This window comes from Coregonus lavaretus (assembly GCF_964263955.1).
Source record: "Coregonus lavaretus genome assembly, chromosome: 38".
NCBI classification, from domain to species: Eukaryota; Metazoa; Chordata; class Actinopteri; order Salmoniformes; family Salmonidae; genus Coregonus; species Coregonus lavaretus.
The window spans coordinates 30,941,648-30,960,289 of record NC_140025.1 but is presented as its reverse complement, the minus strand read 5'-3'; the positions used below and the strand labels follow the sequence as shown (position 1 = coordinate 30,960,289).

The window sequence follows — 18,642 nt, the reverse complement described above, 5'->3', positions numbered from 1 at the left end:
TGAAAAATATATGGCACGTGGAAAATCATAACAGAGAAATAGAAAAAGTAAGCTCTCTCCTGATTAACACGTTTATAATGTAAAAGTTGATGAATGACTGAACATTTAAAAAATACATTGATCAGTATGCGTCATGTTGCGGTATAATGCATTCAACCTTTACAATACATTTTTTTTTAAAATTGTGATACTGGTGCATGTGGTGATTGTGAATGTCCCAGATTGTCTGTTTATGGTGCTTTATATAAAGATAAATACTCTGTCAATGTTTAAAATCCAAGACCTGAAGCAGCAATGTATTAATATTTTTGCTATAAAAATGTCCATTATGCCAAGGTGCCAAGTTCAAGCTCAACTGCAATAACATTATTAACAACTGATCTCAAACAAACTGTTTTTCCAACAGTGTGGTAAAGACGACACGTTCTTCCTCATTCCAGCAAAGTAGATTTTGGTTAAATTCAACCTTCCTGGTCATTGCAAAGGGAAATACCCAGCTAACTGATTAACCCAATTTCATCATTAATATGGGCTCAGTTAAATCAAACCCTCTCAGACCTGAAGGAAGTCCTAGAAGGAAATACAAGCACTCTTTATCATTGGCCAATATGTACAGTTCATGAGAGAAGAGGCTATTGTGCAATGAGTATGAATATATATAAATACACCAAATCTCTCAGTAACAAGATACACTGCTTCAAGAGCAGGTAAGAGACTCATTTAAAGAGCTTATGTTCTGTAATGCATTGTTTTATGATTGCTGTAGCCATGTATGAAAAATGTATATGTAGCAGAAAAGCTGTAAAAACAAAAAAAGATATGTGTCCTCCTAAGACAGGGGGGTGGTGGATGGGTTAAAAAATAAAGAAGAAAAAAACATATAATTTCTTTCTTTAATGCTTTAAGATACATTGTACACAATACTGTTGATGTCTTTTTGATATAATGATTTAGGAAAGAGGTTGCAGCCATTTCAACAGTTATACTTCATGCTTTATCATACTCTTTGGCAGGTCACTTCAGTTGTAACAGATGTGACTTCAAGATTTTATTTGATAAGGTCTGATGCGTTTGGAAAGTATTCAGACCCCTTGACCTTTTGCACATTTTGCTACGTTACAGCCTTATTCTAAAATTGATTAAATAAATATAAATCCTCATCACTCTACACATAATACCCCATAATTACAAAGTGAAAACAGGTTTTTGGAAATGTTCAAATTCAATTGATTGACATGATTTGGAAAGGCACATACCTGTCTACATAAGGTCCCACAGCTGACAGTGCATGTCAGAGCAAAAACCAAGCCATGAGGTCAAAGAAATTGTCCGTAGAGCTCCAAGACCGGATTGTGTCGAGGCACAGATCTGGGGAAGGGTACCAAAAAATGTCTGCAGCATTGAAGGTCCCTAAGAACACAGTGGCCTCCATCATTCTTAAATGGAAGAAGTTTGGAGACTCTTCCTAGAGCTGGCCGCCCGGCCAAACTGAGCAATTGGGGAAGAAGGGCCTTGGTCAGGGAGGTGACCAAGAACCTGATGGTCACTCTGACAGAGCTCTAGAGTTCCTCTGTGGAGATGTGAGAACTTTCCAGAAGGGCAACCATCTCTGCAGCACTCCACTAATTTATAAAAACCTGTTTTTGCCTTCTCATTATAGGGTATTTTGTGTAGATTGATGATGTAAAACAACTATTTAATCCATTTTAGAATAAGTCTTTAAGGTAAAAAATGTGGAAAAAGTCAAGGTCTGAATACTTTCCGAATGCACTGTAGTTGTAGAAATATACATATTCAATATCTAATGTTGTTATTTTGCGTGCTCTCTCTCAGACTCTCTCACTCATTCTCAGGTTGATCATGGGCTGGCACACCTTATTCTGCTGTTCCGTCCTGCTGCTGTTTCTGTCCACTGCTTCTTCATTTCCGACCATTGATAAAATCAGTGATCTGAGAGGCATATGGTATGGCAACATCTTCCCACGACACGGTCTCCATCTGCTTTACTGGTTTGTTGACCAATCAGAGATCGACAAGAAACATGACATCATCCAAACCCATTTCGATCCAGCCAGAGGTGACTATGGCTTTGGTTACTTCGATAATAACTACAGTTTCCTCCCAGCTCTGACCAATCCAAAGAGGCAAGCTTACTACGTAGTGGGGGATATCAGTAAGGCTAACTCATGGGCCTTGCCCGAGTATGTCACTGAAAACTACTATAACTCTCTGAAATCTGGTAACAGAAATAGGGACAGGATCGTAGTCAGGGTTGTCCAGGAGGAAGGGTCAAATAAGTCCAGGTTGGACAAGGTCTTTGTTACTCAACTTGATCCGCTCAATGACAACCAAGCAAATTCCTTCCATCCAAATCAAACGTACACCATTAGCTTCAACCTCTTACGAGAAATCCAGAAGTTACAGAGGAACGGCACATTGGCCGGTTTGGAGGCATTTCTGATGCAAGCTGGGTACCAAACGTGCCCGTCGCCCGAATTCCAGGTCTGTTATGTGAAGTCTATCCGATTCCAAAGGCTTCAGATGGTGGAAATGAAAACAGAGGACGATTGTCACCTGCTGAGGCTTGAAGTCAAACCAGCTGAGAACGGCTACCTGAAAATGAGCTGGAGCAACCTACCAAAGTCCATCATGGACTCTTACATGATGGTGGGGCTTTTCAAGGACGATGCTAGTCTGACCAAACTAGCCGAGTCCCCCGTCGGTGGCGAGACGAATGGAACCTCGGATGTTTTCATGGCCCTCAACCCCGGTCTTCAGGTCAGGCTCCTCAAATCTCTCTGGGACACGACCGAAAGGGAAGTCTGGAGAGGTGCCGAATTTGACAATGCGAACAGTTTGATTCCTGTCATCGTAAAAGACTACGACGCCAGTCTGCAGCTCTACACTAAAAACGGCTACGCCTGCGCTCGCCTGTTTGTGAAGGCATCCTTTGCTGACTGGAAGGAGGTGTTTTATTACTCGTGGGTAGGGTTCTACTCGGCAAACAGCGTCAGCAACAACGAGTACCAAACCTTCCAGTGGGCAGTGTATTTCACTAAAGAGACTTCCTTAGAGGAGATACCTGAATATGATGTCTATGTTTATGAGTCCAGTATGGCCATTGCTCCAGGTGCCCAGGCCCGATTCATGCTGTCGAACTACAATGAATTAACACGTACGGTAGCCTGGGAAAGTCAACACTAAAAACCAAAGCCCTTGATGAAGTGAGGAGCATCTTTTACTTTATGTAATGATGATGTTGGGGTCTTTGAGGCAAATCTTTATGGAAATGTTTTTCTTTAACCGTTGAATCATTGTTGTTTATTTAACTTCATCAGACACATTACTGAATGTACTTTTTTCAAGGAACCATGAATTTGAACCTTCAGGAGTCTGATCACAAATCACTTATTTTACGATCTTTCTTTGGCACCCTTGTTTCATTAATAATTCTGTTAATTCTAACGTAATTCGCAAAATAAAACATAATAGTAATCAACTGTACTAATTAAGCTATCTGTATGATTAACAAGTTCATAATGTAAAAGTTGATGAATGACTGAACATTTTAAAAAATACATTGATCAGTATGCAGTCGTGATGAATTCAACTTTTACAATACACTTGAATTTCAAATGGATCTTTGAATAAATGTAATACTTGTTAACATATTGTAGTTTCATTGTTTTTATATAGTGGTGCATGTGTTGAGTGTGAATGCCCCAGATGATCTGTTTATGAAATAAATAGTTTAGTCTGTTAACACCAATGTTTGAAGTCCATGACCTGAAGCAGCAATGTATCATTATGCCAAGTTCAAGCTAAATTGCAATAACATGATTTACGAGGGATCTCAATAACAAACATTCTGAATTTTGATAAATTAACCTAATTTGTGGGTGGTAACAAAGATATAATGTGACTCAGTTTCGATGTTAACATGGTAACAGGGAATATGCGTTACTGTATCGGCCTAACACACTGTCTGACAACACAATGCAGGCTTGACAATTTCCTGATTATGTCACTCAAGACCATTCCAGAACAAAAGGCGACACTGAGCGCAATCGAGACAGGATTGTTGTTAGAGTTGTCCGTAGAGATTTGACGAGAATTTACCATATTTTTTATTACACAGCACCTTCCATTTCAGCGCAATCAGCCAAATACAGATTACGATCAGACAAATACCTTTGAGATTCACATCGACCTTATTAGACAGATCTGAAATCTAAACTTGCTATCATTTCTGGATTAAGCAGGATACAAAAATAACACATACATGCACAGTGAAGCCAAGGAAGAGAGTCATAAGGAAACCTCAGGCTGCGAAAACCCATGAGGTTGTTGATTGCTGGTATGAAGCTTGAGGTCAATACTTTAGGGTGGGGGGAGGCCGGAATTAGATGGAGCGACCTACCGCAGAAGGTTATAGACTTGGGGGTGAAGGTGGCACTTTTCAAAGATAACAACGGTCAGACTCAGACGACATCTACCTCAGTCTCCACAGCCAATAGAGTCTATGACACTTGGGTGACCCTAAACCCCGGTCTTCAGGTCAGTCTTCCCACAAGTAAACCATGGTGGTCCAGTGATGGAAATCTGGAGGGGCTCCGAGTTTGATGATGCCAATGGAGAGATGCCAGTTCAGATTTGAGGCTTCAACGCCAGTCTACAAGTTCTACACTAAAAACAACTACGCCTGTGCTCGTCTGTTCGTGAAGAAGTTCTTCACTGACTGGAAGGATGGGTTTTATAGCTCTTGGGTGGTTATACTTATATGAGACAGTTCTGAGAAAATGATCAAAAACTGAGTGGCAATTTGTTGCATATTTCCCCAAAGAGGTGAAATAGTGAGGAAAAAACAGTCACTGAACCTAGGAAGGGAACAAATGGTAAACAAAATAAACGAGATGAACTGAAATAAAATCACACATTATAATTGAGGTTAAATCACGATTCAACTTGTACATACATTATACTACTCTTTGCTCCTTTTTGTATTTGAGCTGATTCAATTCCAGCTCATCACAAATCAATTCCAGCTTTCTTTTGCAACTTGATGTGTTGGTGTGTCGTGACAATTGCATGGTGTGGGTTTTTAACATTAATATGGTGGTGTTGTGTAAATGTATGTAACCTGATCTGCGCAATGTGTGTGCGCTTTGATTGAGGCGTAGGGTGGTGTGATCGTTTATAATGTAAAGGTTGATGAATGACTGAACATTGTGAAAATACATCAGTATGCAGTCATGTCGCAGGATGATGCATTTAACTTGTACAGTACACTTGAATTTCAACTGTCTTTACACTTACAAGCTTGATGACATTTAACTTTGAAAGGGAGGTTTATCCATCAGAACTCTCAATGGTTTTGTTATTGAGATCACTTGTCAAATATGAGAAGCTGATTGGCAATCAATTTCATCCATCAATGCAAAGATGTATGTTATACACTAGATATTTCTACAGTAGACTTTGATGTTTACCCTGACTTGCTTTATTTCATTGCCCCTAAATAAAGTTGGATGAATAAAGGTGTAATGAATTGAATTAAATGAAATACTTGAAACACCAGCAGCAAATAAAATACACAAGGCACCCAAAGTATTTTTTATGAATAATTTATTGCCAATAGGAAAGCGTGAGCTAGTGGCAGTATTCAATAAAAACCTTAACAAGACCATAGCACTGCTCACACCCACATAGACACCTGAAAAAGTCAAGTGTCTATGGATAACTTTGCACTATAAATATATTGGGTCCCATTTTCGTGGTGGAAAAATAAAGAGGTTCCAAAGTCGCCATTTACAAACAAACAAATAAAAAATAGAACAACACAAGAATATGCAGTCGCTCACCGAAGACCCTTTTTGAAATGAGCAGGAGACAATCAACTTTTTACGGATACATCGTGTTTTGGAAAAGCAGCGCTCTTCTCTTTTTTTTAAACAACTTTCAGTTTTTTCTTCTTGTGAATGAAGGAACAGTAAGGCTGATAATGTCGCACACCATTTAACTTGTGTTTTTTTGGGAAAATAAAAGCATAAAATATCTACAAAACCTAATAAACCTTGAAATCAAAACTGTACATTTAAATTTACATTGAAAATGAACGAGGATTTGTATCAAAAATCAGTTTGCACGGTTTTACCTCTACAAATACAGATATCACCTTGTAGTGTGTGTTTTATCTATCATGATCGTTATTGTGTCAATGGTTTTCTTTTTTTCTTCGTAGTTGTACATCAATGTAGTTTTCCATCAGTCATTTCTTGTGCATAATTAACATTTACTTAAAGCAATGGCACAGCCAACTCAAACATGGGTATTTTTCCAGTACTGCAGGAGTTGGACTGAGTAGATAGAGGAGGCTACGGGGTCCAGTGCTGTTAAATGATATCTCCTTGAAGACACTGCCGCCCCAACAAGCAGCCTTCAGCGTAAGACCAGTCCCAACAACCCCTGTTTAGGTGAACAAATTCATTGCTCTGTGTGTGTGTATGTATAAGTGTGTATGTGTGTCAGTGTAGTGTCTCTTTGTGTTGTGTGTAGTTGTAGTGTGTACATACTCGGTTAGAGGGGGTTAACATAAGGTACAGATGGGGGGTGTTCAGGCACTTTTGTTTGGATCCAGTGTCAGACTTCAGTGTGCTGTTGGGAGTCCAGTGCGGGGATGGCCAGCCGCTCAAAGTGTCCCTCGTCACCGCTCTCATAGTCGCTCATCATGACCTCTGACTCCTCGCAGCACGCCGACATGTCCGAGCAGGAGGCCGTGGACGTGTACAGGGACATGGACATGTTGTCCAGCGCCGGCGCCTCAAAGTCCCCCCGCCCGTACCCCATGGGGTAGCCACCCCGGTAGCTGCTGCCGCCGCCCATGGTGGAGGCCGGGGTGGTGGTGGCGTTGGTGGCAGCTGTGGAGCCGCCGCAGCCCGGGTTGCCCTCAGCGTCGCTGGGGTAGTGGTGGTGCGGTAGGTACTGGTTAAGGCTATAGAGCTGGGGCAGTGGTGGGCGGTGGCGCACCCCCGAGGCCGAACTCGAACCGGGGCTGCCAGGAGGCGCCAGGTCCCTCCGGGGTGGTTCCAGGGTGTCGTAGCGGTCACCATACTCGGGCAGCGGCGGCGGGGGCAGGTCGTCGTGGGCGGGGAAGTGCTCGGGCGGCGGCGGGAAGTCGCTCTCGATGTCATAGCCGCCGGGGTAGTAGTCAGTATCGATGGCGTTCTGGTCACTGTACAGGGGGGCCGGGGACTCCACGACCTCATACTGCGGGAACTCCTGGATTCCAGGAAGTTGAACACTTGGCATCCAATCAGATGTGTCCCAGTGGTAGCCTGTTGGACAGGATGCAAAGAATTAGACACCACAGGTCCCACCACCCTATGCCTCAATCAAAGCACACACACACACACTCGCACAGATCAGATTACATACATTTACACAACAGTAGCATGTTAATGTTACAAACCCACACCATGCAATTGTCACGACACACCAACAAAGTAAGTTGCATTCGTAAAAAAAACACAGAAATCACAAAACAGTTTACACACACATACTGCAAACACACACATGTACACACACATAGTAAAAACAAATACTGATTAAGATGTAGTACACTCAAAACAGACACTTTTTTTCCTACTTTCACTGCTTTTATGGAGTGGTTTATGCTGAGATCATTTCAAAATGGGGGTGAATACGATTAGTGATTTTCAAAGCACCGTTTCAAACGGTTTCTTTCAAGTTGGCTCCATGTTTTTTAGTGTCAGGAATCAAAGGAATCTGAGTGATATTAATAACTTCATTCAACGTGGGATAGTTATAGTTACTGGGGGAAGGGGGGACACAAAACTAATTTTAGGGTCTATGTGAGGGATTTTAATTGAAGTGCTGTGACAAAATTAGACAGTTTCCATGTTTAGTTTATAACTATCGATATGATATTGTTTCGACCAAATCATTCTTAAACATTTCCAGTCTTATTTCCTCACAGCATCTACGTCATGCAAGGGATTATTTTTTTGGTTGACAGTAAGGGGGGAGAAACACCACTGGGCTTCAGGCAAACAAATGACAAAACAGTCACCTCTTGGATTCTTGAGATCATGAGCCAAAAAAGACTCTTTAGACGAGGTGAGAAGGGAGAGGAGAGAGGGAGAACAAGTCAAGTTAAGAACCTGAGAGAGAGAAGCCCAGAACAAGAATGAAACATGAAAAAAAAAACTACTGCTCTGAGCAAAGATACACGCTTACAATAATGACAACAATCGTGCCATTTTCTTAAACAGTCAATCGAGGAGCGAGGGAAATTAATCTAGCACCTTCCAAATGACACTTTTGCTGCTCTGTTAATTGGCCAATCATGTGAGACATTTCAATTTTCAGCCTCAAATTAGGCAGCGCGAATTGCAATAATTTGGATGACAATGAGATGAGGCATATCATTGGATAAGGAAATGGCATCTCCGAGGCCTAACTCGTCGCCCTGACACTGAGGACGGAGCACGAAACTACCAGACATGGGTTCAAATTGTATTCGAAATCATTTCAAATACTGCAATTGTGCTTGATTAAGCTTGCCTGTTGCAATGGAACCAATAGAACATTTTAAAAAGTGCAAACTCCGCCCACCTGGCACTCCAGGCAGATGGAAGCAAACACTCAAAGTACTTGAAAGATTTGAAATAGTATTTGAACCCAGGTCTATGGAACGCCACCACACAGAAACACCACAGACGGCTAACAAGTTTTGAGGTGATAGTAGCAAAAGAGTACCTTCTCCTTCCACCGAGTCAATAACAGAGTTGACAAGGTGGATTACCGTCACTATGGAGGCTTGTTAAAGGTAAGGGGAAAGGAGCAGATGAGGAGAATTTTACCATTAGTACAAATGATATGGAAAAAGAAACCAAACACAAATGGAAGTGCACGTTTGCATTGGGAAACGTCAAACCAACGTTCGAGAAACGTTTCCCTACAACAACAAAATGTCCCTGTGTTGCTCTGAAACGTATGGAGTTTTTGGTTGGGGGGTAGGACGAAGGGAGGACAGGAGGGTAAGACTTTGACTGCATGATGTTGAAGGACGTCTACATTGGATGTTTGGGTTTCAATGGTTGGTCACAACACAGAGGTGGAACGGGACACGGTGGAGAGGGAGTTTGGTCTTTGTGCAAGAGAACACACAGCAACAACATACGGAGATAATAGGGGTGCCATTGACAGTATGGAAGGAAGGATCAGATACATTCTCAAGGATAAAAACGCCTTTCCAGTCTTAAAATAGATAAGACTATATTTTGTCCAAATACAGTCTAAAAAACTAAATAATAAAGAAATGCTTTTTTCACAAAGAAGTAAGACATATTTTCTATATAGATATACTGTAAATATATGATAAATACATCTATTTATCAGAAAACCAGCAGGTTTTCACGGTCAGGTTAAGGGTAAGTACAGATGAAGGTTGAGGTGATTGATGGTAAACACATTCCCCACAACCCAATGTGAAATAAGGGCAGATATGGGAGAAGAACCATCATATGTACTTTATACCCTTGCTTAATGCTCCTTGCTGTTTTCTTCAAATATCCATCCGTGGCTAGATTTTGTTTAGAAAGAAACACATGCAAAAAGAGAGACAAACAAAAAAGGGACATGCAAGTAAATAAAATAAAATAACTTCAAATTATGTTATGATGCTAATTTGCTAACTTCCTTGGCTAATGCTAATTTCCCCTCTTGTCACTTCAGCGGGGACGCCTGTACAAGCAAGCCTGTTTTGCGGCTAGGGCTGAGTAGAGGGCGAGACAGAACAGAGAGAGACCGACAACGGAAAATGCTTTTTTATGCCTGGAGAATCTTGCAAAAATGTTCTCTTTGATCGCTTCCTTCTGTACCGAGGTGATTGAGGACTTACAAGCTGACCCCTAGTTAAAACCGTGTTCTGGGTCTGTGGACCGATTTGATCCAAATGGGAACTGAAGCCCCGCAGCAAAGAGGGAGAGAAAATAACACATGACCCCACAGAGCCAACGTTGCAGCCAATCACGGCATGCAAAGAGAAATGGTTAGCATGTAGCATGTATACAAGTCAACTACAGCCAAGGGGCCACTCTACAAAGAACTGCAGTCGAACAAGAACCAGACAAGTTTTCCACAAGCATCCCCACGTGTGCTTTCCACTGCAAACATGCAAGAGTCTGATGTACTGCTTCACAATTCAGAAACTATACAACCAAACTAAAACTACATTTTAATATCTACGTTTAGTACAAATATGGGTCTGTAAGAGGACCAAACTTCCTTGGTTCACTTCGGGTATAAATCAATCTAGTCAACGTATTAGGACATTTATCAATGAAAAGAGGATCCCTAAACTGGCAAGGTTGACAATTTCTGTGCAGATACATACCGTTATCGTCACATGACTCGGACTGGAAGGAGCTGAGGGACTGGACCTCAGACATACTGCCCCTGGTGTTGTAATGACAGGCACTGTCCTCCACTGGCTTCTTGGTCGAACAGTGATCCAAGTCTACTACCTTAGCTGGAGTACAGAAGCACAAACACACAGACAAACATACAAAGATGTAAGTTGTTGAAGTAGTATTTCCGGAAGAGATTACACGCAGGGATTTGCTAAATTTGTACTGTGATCTAGTTGCAAGTACACACCAAGTAGCCCGGGAATGAAATAGAGGGTTTTTGTATTTTGGCTTTAGTATTGGACACTAGGGTTGGGCGATATTTGGGGAGACCTCTTCTACGATATGCTACTCCAAATATCGCGATATCTGATATTATCGTTTTGCGCCGTTAATAACTAAATCATTCCAGACTGTGCAATTTTTGTCCTTACTTATGATATTATAGTCACATTCTCATTAAATAATCTTAGTATGGTGAAAAAAGAAAGCTTTGTTAATTCATTTAGACTTCATGTTTAACATATTGATACAGCCTAACTGATAAAACTGCACAGTTTTGATTTGTACATTTCAAATAGAGTATAGTCTTACATATCACGATATACTGTCTTGCACTTCACTATATATCGTCATTGTCAAATATCATGATAGTTGATTTCATCATATATCGGTCCAACCCTATTGGACACTCCATGAATGATGTGAGGTAATTCCACAAGGAGCCTAAAAAATAAATAGTAGGGAATCTACAAATATTAATAAACAATAAAGATATGGATTGAAGTAATAGAGCTTTACCGTCATATTCATAGTCCCAGCTGGGCTTCTGAATGGAGTCGCTGTCAGAGACCGAGTTGGAGGGCGGCGGCGGAGGCAGGTTGGGCGCCACGCTGCACACGGCTACCGTCTTGCGGTGTCCGTGCATCGTGTCCGGGTTGAACGTGCTGAACTCGGGGTGCTCGGGGATGGCCGAGCCCTCGAACGAGTTGCGGTCCAGGTTGTTGCGCGAGTCGCTGGGGATGCTGGGTGTGTACGAGCTGGGCCGAACAGGCACCTGCGGCGGAATGTCAGAGTAAATGTTCTTACAGAGCTTAGCGTCAAAGTAGGGCCGCTGGAGGAAGGAGTGCGGCGCTCCCAAGCCTCCCGGGCTGCGCTTGTCGTCGTCAGACTTGGACTTTCTTCGGCACGGCCTCTTGCGGATGACCACGAAGAGGACGACCAGGAGGAAAATGGAGGCCACAAAGACCACAATACCAATGACTTCTTCAAGGCCGATGTTCCAGGAGGTGGAGACAAACTCGTTGCGGACCTCGGAGCGGAGTTCGCATAGCCGCCCGATGTAGCCCAGGGAGCAGTTGCAGGTATACGAGCCATAGGTGTTCTGGCATTGGCCGCCATTGGAGCAAGGGTTCTTCAGGCACTCGTCCACATCACTGAGGCACCTGCAAAGCAACAAAGGACAAAGAGAATAAGGAGACAGAAACACATGAACAGTAAAAGTTAGTAGTTAGTAGAGAAACTGGAAAAACTGTGGCTTTGATAATTAAGATGGCCGCCCTTTGAGCACACATACCTGTCACCCTGGAATCCCTGTTCACACTCACACACAGGACCATCCAGACTGTCAATGCACTTCCCACTGTTTTTACAGGGGTTGTCTGTGCAGTATGGCCCCACCTGGCACCTGTAGTGGAAAATAAATATTCAATACAGCAGCCTAGACCAAATGGTAATGAAAAATAACCCATTATTTCCTGACAGTCACAAATCCAATCCTTAATACTAGTATCATAAATACAAGTATCCAATACATACTTAATTTTACAGAGAATTACCGATATGTGTGCATGTGATTTCAGTGCTGCGGAAACGCTTAATGCCATTTCCTACAGATCAGTACTTCCGGTTTTTATCAACACGAGCTCAGGCTTGATTTTAATTTCAGATTGAGCTAATAGAGTGCTAATATATGTTACTCTTGATGGAGAATACTGAGCCCTGGATATGAGCATTTTTTAAAAACGGAATGATGGATTTGAGAATGCAGATAAGCCGAGATTGTTTCCTCCGCCAATATTTATACAACACCTGCCAAAACATAATATTTTTTTGAAAATGAAATCCAAACATTGAAATTGGTAAGAGGGCATAATTTTTAATACCATGCTTATTACAAGTAATAAATAATTATATCTGTCAGCTTTAACAGGCACTATGTTAGCAAAAGTTAGGAAAAATGGCTCGTCTGAGCTCCCAAATCTATAATTTCATTTTAACCCTTAAACAGTCACTATGTTAATAAAATTATCATATCTACATGAAAGGGATAGATCCATACCGTTGTCCTGAGTACTGCCCTCTGCACTGGCAGTAGAAGTCATCTCCGCGTGGCACGCAGGTGCCCCCGTACAGGCAGGGGTTGGAGGCACACGGGCTGATGCCAATCTCACAGTGAGTACCCATGAATGAAGCCTTGCACTTACAGAAGTAACCTGGGCAAACAGCAGAGAAGGAATAAGAAAAAGGTAGGACATTTTATTGTAATTCTAAGGTCATTTCTTGATGTCTGTGTTCACAGGGTTCTGGGGAAAAAATATAGTTTGTCTTTGTGGTAAAAGACATAGAGAAACTGTGTTTATTAGCACACGGGAGCTGGATAGACTGAGGAATAAAGATGATGGGTTAAACAGGTTTGGATTGTGGAATGAAGATCACAGCTGTATACTTTAACTTTGGGTTCAGAAACCCACATTTGGACGATAAAGTAATCATCTTCAAATAATCAAACGTTGAGCATTATAAGGAGACTAGGTTGAGGAGCATAACTAAGCAACTTGAATAAACACAACTCGAAGCGACAAAAACCACAACGGGAGCTCCGTACCTCCTTTGGCCAGTGAGGAGCAGCTGCCCCCGTTGGTGCAGGGGTTGCTGGAGCAGCCCTCTGCAGCGGGCGCCAGCACACACCCGGGCGCCACGTCCACCACATCCTCCAGCACGGCGTGGGCACCATGCGCCTTGGTGTTGAGCGGCAGCTCCTTGCCGTTTAGCACGATGGCTTCCACGCAGCCTCGGAGCCCATTGGTGACGGGCAAGCTGCGGCCGTGGCGCCCAGCGGTGGAAGAGGCGTGCTGGCGCACGTGCCCGCCGAAGTAGACGCTGTTGTCTAGGTTGAGTGTGCGCAGAGTACCGGGCGCTGTGCCCGAGGCGGCGTGTACGCGGTCCAGGACTAGTTTGGCGTAGTTGCCATCCACCTCAAGGGTGACCGTGTGCCAGTCGCCGTCGTTGACCTGGGTGCTGTGTACAGAGACGATTCCCGGGCCGCTGCCGCAGTCAAACTTGTACTGCAGGCGGCCATTCACAATCTGACAGAAGGAGAAAGGGACAGAGAGAGAAAAATAAGTTAATGCCCCATCCAGATACAACCGTTAGTCCCTACCCACCATAGGACCTTTTGTAGATCTAACCAGACTGGATAACTAGAAGCTACCATAATATTTTTTAGACCTTGAGATGCATAATGTGAACGTTAAGGTCTAGTTCCATGAAGAGCACAACCTCGTACCATTGACTACTGTACAGTCTACACACACAGATATTTAACACCATATTACTACTATTCTCAGTATCTAGTCTAGAGGTACAGTATCTTACAGTTGACCGGGGCAGCTCTAGCAGGGCAGAAATTTGACGAACTGACTTGTTGGAATGGTGGCATCCTATCACGGTGCCACGTTGAATATCACTGCGCTCTTCAGTAAGGCCATTCACTGCCAATGTTTGTCTATGGAGATTGCATGGCTGTGTGCTCGATTTAATACACCTGTCAGCAACGGGTGTGGCTGAAATAGCCGAATTAATTTGAACAGGTGTCCACATACTTTTGTATACATAGTGTATCTTACAGTATGACATTATGTCTTGTGATATCATGTCATATTCAAATCAGTAGGCTAACTCCCTTGGAGCCCTAAGCTGGGTCGCAAATAGCACCCTATTCCCTATATAGTGCACTACTTTTGACCAGAGCCCTATGGTAGTGCACTATGTAGTGAATAGCTGATCCTCTGGCACCCAGACAGTCCCCCGGAGAGGAATGTGTGAGAAAGTGCATTCTGCTTCCCTCCCAGCATTCCCTGAAAATAGCAGGGCTGTGTGTTGTTTGACATGCAGCCCACCACCACATTCCCAGAGCCCTTTCACGTGAGGATCAAAAATGGCCGACTAAGACAATCAGCACACAGCAGGGTGGCCCCCAGGGGAGGTCCTGGCAGCTAGCGCTTATCAGGCAGTTTCCTACACAGGATAACATGGACTAATATGGTGATTGGGCATGGGACTGGGAGCGGGAGCAGCAGACTCAGAATAAATTGGATAGTAACCATAGCACAGACAAGAAAGGGGTTAGTTTACTGTGATTTCATGCCCAAGCCGGGAAAAAGACTATGGTGGACTTGAAATGGTGTGGGATGGTGATTTTTTTATAACACTTATTTCACACACACACACACACACACACACACACACACACACACACACACACACACACACACACACACACACACACACACACACACACACACACACACACACACACACACACACAGATAGATAGATAGAAGAAGTAGCTAGAATCTAGAATCTGGCACTTTCCCACATGGACACGCGCGCACCATGTTTGACCTTTGACCCACCTCAAGGATGCTGTAGTCAGTGCCCTTGGCGTACATGACGGTGGCGTGGCTGGAGAAGGTCCTCAGCCTGAGGGAAAGCTTCATCTCCTCCTTGTTCTCATTCTCCATCAGACGGTACTTGACATAGCCCGTCCCGCTGAACGTCAGGGACTGGCCGTCTGGGAGGAAGGGGGGAGAGATAAAGAGAGGTAAGGATAAGTATGGGAGGGGGGAGAAATAGAGGAGGGAGAGAGCAATAAGGAGACAGTGAGTACAGAGACAAAACAAACAGTAGGTTCATATATACTCATTTGACAGCTTCATATCAATGAGCGAGCGGGAGAGAGAGAGAGAGAGAGAGAGAGAGAGACTGAGAGAGAGGGAGATAGGGAGAGATAGAGAGAGGGAGAGCGAGAAAGAGAGAGCGAGGGAGAGAGAGAGAGTTAGATAGGATGAGAGGTGTGTCTGGTCTTACCGGAGCACTTGCCCTGCTTGCCACCATCTGGACACACACAGCTATACTTGGCCTCCTTCTGCTCTGTCACACACTCCATGCCCTCTGGGCAGGGGTTGGCATCACACAGCTTGTTCACTGTGGGGCATTTGCCACCTGGAACAACAACGCATATGGGTTAAGAGCCAAGATGAAGCCAGGATGGCGTGGGGTCAGAGGGTAGGGGCATGTGTATGGGGGGTGTGGTGGTTTAGGTGTGTGTTTGTGTGTGATGGGGTGGAAGGGGTAAAGGTGTGTGTGTTTGTGCCTGTGTACGTCTCTGTGTGTGTCTGTCAGTACCTTCACATTGACAGGTAGCCGTGCGCTGGTGTCGTGGCGTGACGAAGCTGAGGCGGGCCGTGCTATAGGTGGACATGGTCGTCTTGTCCAGGCTGATGACCTCGTCGCAGAAGCGCAGTGGGCAGTCCAGGCCGGCGCACAGCTTCTTGACCACACGCACGATGCGCACTCCCGTCATCTCCTCGATGACCGCCGCAGACGAGTTGAGCTTGCGGAAGACCACCTGGAGGAGCAATAGTAAAGACCTTAAAAAGACTGACAGATCGACTTGAAGTCCTTACATGGACATATTCATTTAAATGTAACATATTGTAGTGAATTCGGGGGTAGCCCTGGCCGGGACTCTAACCCGGGTCCAGCAACCGTCAACCCAAAACATTAGCCATTACACCAAGAGATCTACCGGAGTTGCTAGATGTTATTTTGGTGCGTACCGCCTTATGATTGCATTTTACTATTCTTTATGATGAATTCTATAGTTTTGATTCTATTTCACCACTGTAAATACATTCTGTCAATTTCTATGGTTACCGGTGTCTTCTTTTCTTACTTTTATGTTAGTAGAAGAAAGACCACCATTTTAAAAGCTATTCATACAGTGTGCCATATTATATGTTATGCTAAACTAATATGTGATGTTAGTATTAGAAAGACCACCATTTTAAAAGCTATTCATACATAGTGTGCCATATTAAATGTTATGCTAAGCTAATATGTTATGTTAGTATTAGAAAGACCACCATTCTAAAAGCTATTCATACAGTGTGCCATATTATATGTTATGCTAAGCTAACATATTATCATATACGTTATTGGTATTATTATCGGTATCATAACCTCATAATCTAGTGAACAAAGTCATTATCGTTGCTACATATTGATAGTGTGTGACTGCTGGTCTAGGATCAGTTTTGCCTTTCAGATCACAATTAACAGGATGATATGGACAGGGGGGAGGACCTGATCCCAGATCAGCACTCCTACTCTGAGACGTTTTGTGAATACGAGCCATGGTCATGTTTTTACCTCCTGTGGCTGGTAGGGACTCCCAGACTTCTCCAGAGCCAGTAGAACATCCAGGTCTCCTGTCCCCTGCTCTAAGGGCTGCAGACTAACCAGCTGCACCTCGCTGCGTCTCACCCCCGCTATATTCCTCAACGCCCGCTGGAACGTACGCCAGTAGTCCCCGACGAACTCCTCGGGCGCGATGCCGGCGAAACGCACGGCGATGGAGTTGTCCAGCGCCTGGCGGGTCGCTTGGCGCACGTGCACGTTCACGTCGGCCGTCGCCGAAAAGCGCCCGTCTGTGACGGTGACGTTGAGCGGGTAGTGGCCCACGTCGAGCGGGCGCCGGGCGATGACTTTGCCGTCCGAGGCGGAGACGGTGAACAGAACGTCTTCGGCGTTATCCGAGGATGATGAAGGTGCGAGACTGTAAGTTAGCGTGTCGTAAATGTCCTGGTCGGTGGCGTGGATTTTGCCGAGCACGCCGCCAGGGTATTCCTCGCCGGCGACAGAGATGTAGATGTCCAACGGGAAGACAGCGGGCGGGTAGACACTCTCGTCGATGACCCGGATGCTGATGTAGGCCGTGGAGAGGAGCTGGGGCTTGCCGCTGTCAGCCACCTGGAGGGAGAGAAGGGAGGAGAGAGGGATGAGTCACACTTTGCGTCTGTTGCAAAAGGGAGAGCGAGAGAGAGAGAGAGAGAGAGAGAGAGAGAGAGAGAGAGAGAGAGAGAGAGAGAGAGAGAGAGAGAGAGAGAGAGAGAGAGAGAGAAACAAATCGTGCGGTGACCCAACCAAAAGCTTTCATGTGATTTTCTTGTGATTATCAACAACTCATACTATGACTTAGGCCTAGTTATAAAATGTATCCAAAACTTAGACACAATTCACCTATTTTACTGTTTTCATTCATCAAGTTAACAAAAGTAATGTTTCGAACAAGGTATGAGCCCAAATAACTGCCACTATTTTGGCAATAATGTTAAAGCAGACTGACCCAACTATCACTGCAATCCCCATATCACCCATACATGGGTAATACCATAACTATGCTAGACCTATGATTGACTATCACTCCTTCAGTTGCATGTTAGTTAGTTAGTTTATTATACTCTATGATCATTGGCTTATCTTAGAAGACAAACCAAATGACATACACAGTACAGCAAAAACCCAAGACAAACGTTCCAAGTATCTTTGCCATTCATTTTGCTATATGGCTTTATGCAGCTCCACTTACCCACAGTAGAGGGAGCCTGTGCTCTCCTCATGCTGAACCTCCCCATTCACCAATGCTCAAGTCAAAATGTACTACCTGCAGAATGACTAAGGTCCTACGTGCTCAGACAAATGAACATCCACCAGAATTTCAAAGGCATTTACACGTCCAGAGATGCTGCAGTATTTTGAGTCCATCCAAAAAATGACATCGACAACCCCAAAAAACCGAGCTACATCTGGAGTGTTCAAGAGGATTACCAAACGTTAGCAGAGAAATACACAGTGTAGAACAGAAATGGCTGTCTGTCAGACAGAATAGGGAAACCGTCTCAGCTCTATTCAATCTATTTCTATCTGCGACATTCAGAACGTTAGTCTGAGTCGAGAAATCGCACTTCTTTCTCATCCGCCTACTTCTTTTCTCCTCGGAGAGAGAGGACAGTAGTTCACCGACTGGCAACACGCGCGTTGGCTGCGGAGCTCTCCACTATGCCTCTCATGTGAGATATTCTGCCTT

The 18,642-nt window shown here is 43.9% G+C and overlaps 1 protein-coding gene across 1 annotated transcript; it reads right to left on the bottom strand.

Moving 5' to 3' along the window:
- Nucleotides 1-5,608: 5,608 nt before the first annotated feature.
- On the bottom strand, nucleotides 5,609-18,175 carry LOC311112127 (protocadherin Fat 1-like; the record flags this gene model as incomplete). The annotated part of the gene is made up of 11 exons (XM_084155105.1): nucleotides 5,609-7,334; nucleotides 10,418-10,552; nucleotides 11,232-11,875; nucleotides 12,007-12,117; nucleotides 12,772-12,925; nucleotides 13,318-13,798; nucleotides 15,128-15,285; nucleotides 15,582-15,716; nucleotides 15,900-16,122; nucleotides 16,926-17,525; nucleotides 18,149-18,175. The coding sequence occupies 11 exons, from the start codon at nucleotides 18,173-18,175 to the stop codon at nucleotides 6,640-6,642; spliced, it is 3,363 nt and encodes a 1,120-aa protein (XP_084011231.1). The 3' UTR covers nucleotides 5,609-6,639.
- Nucleotides 18,176-18,642: the final 467 nt, after the last annotated feature.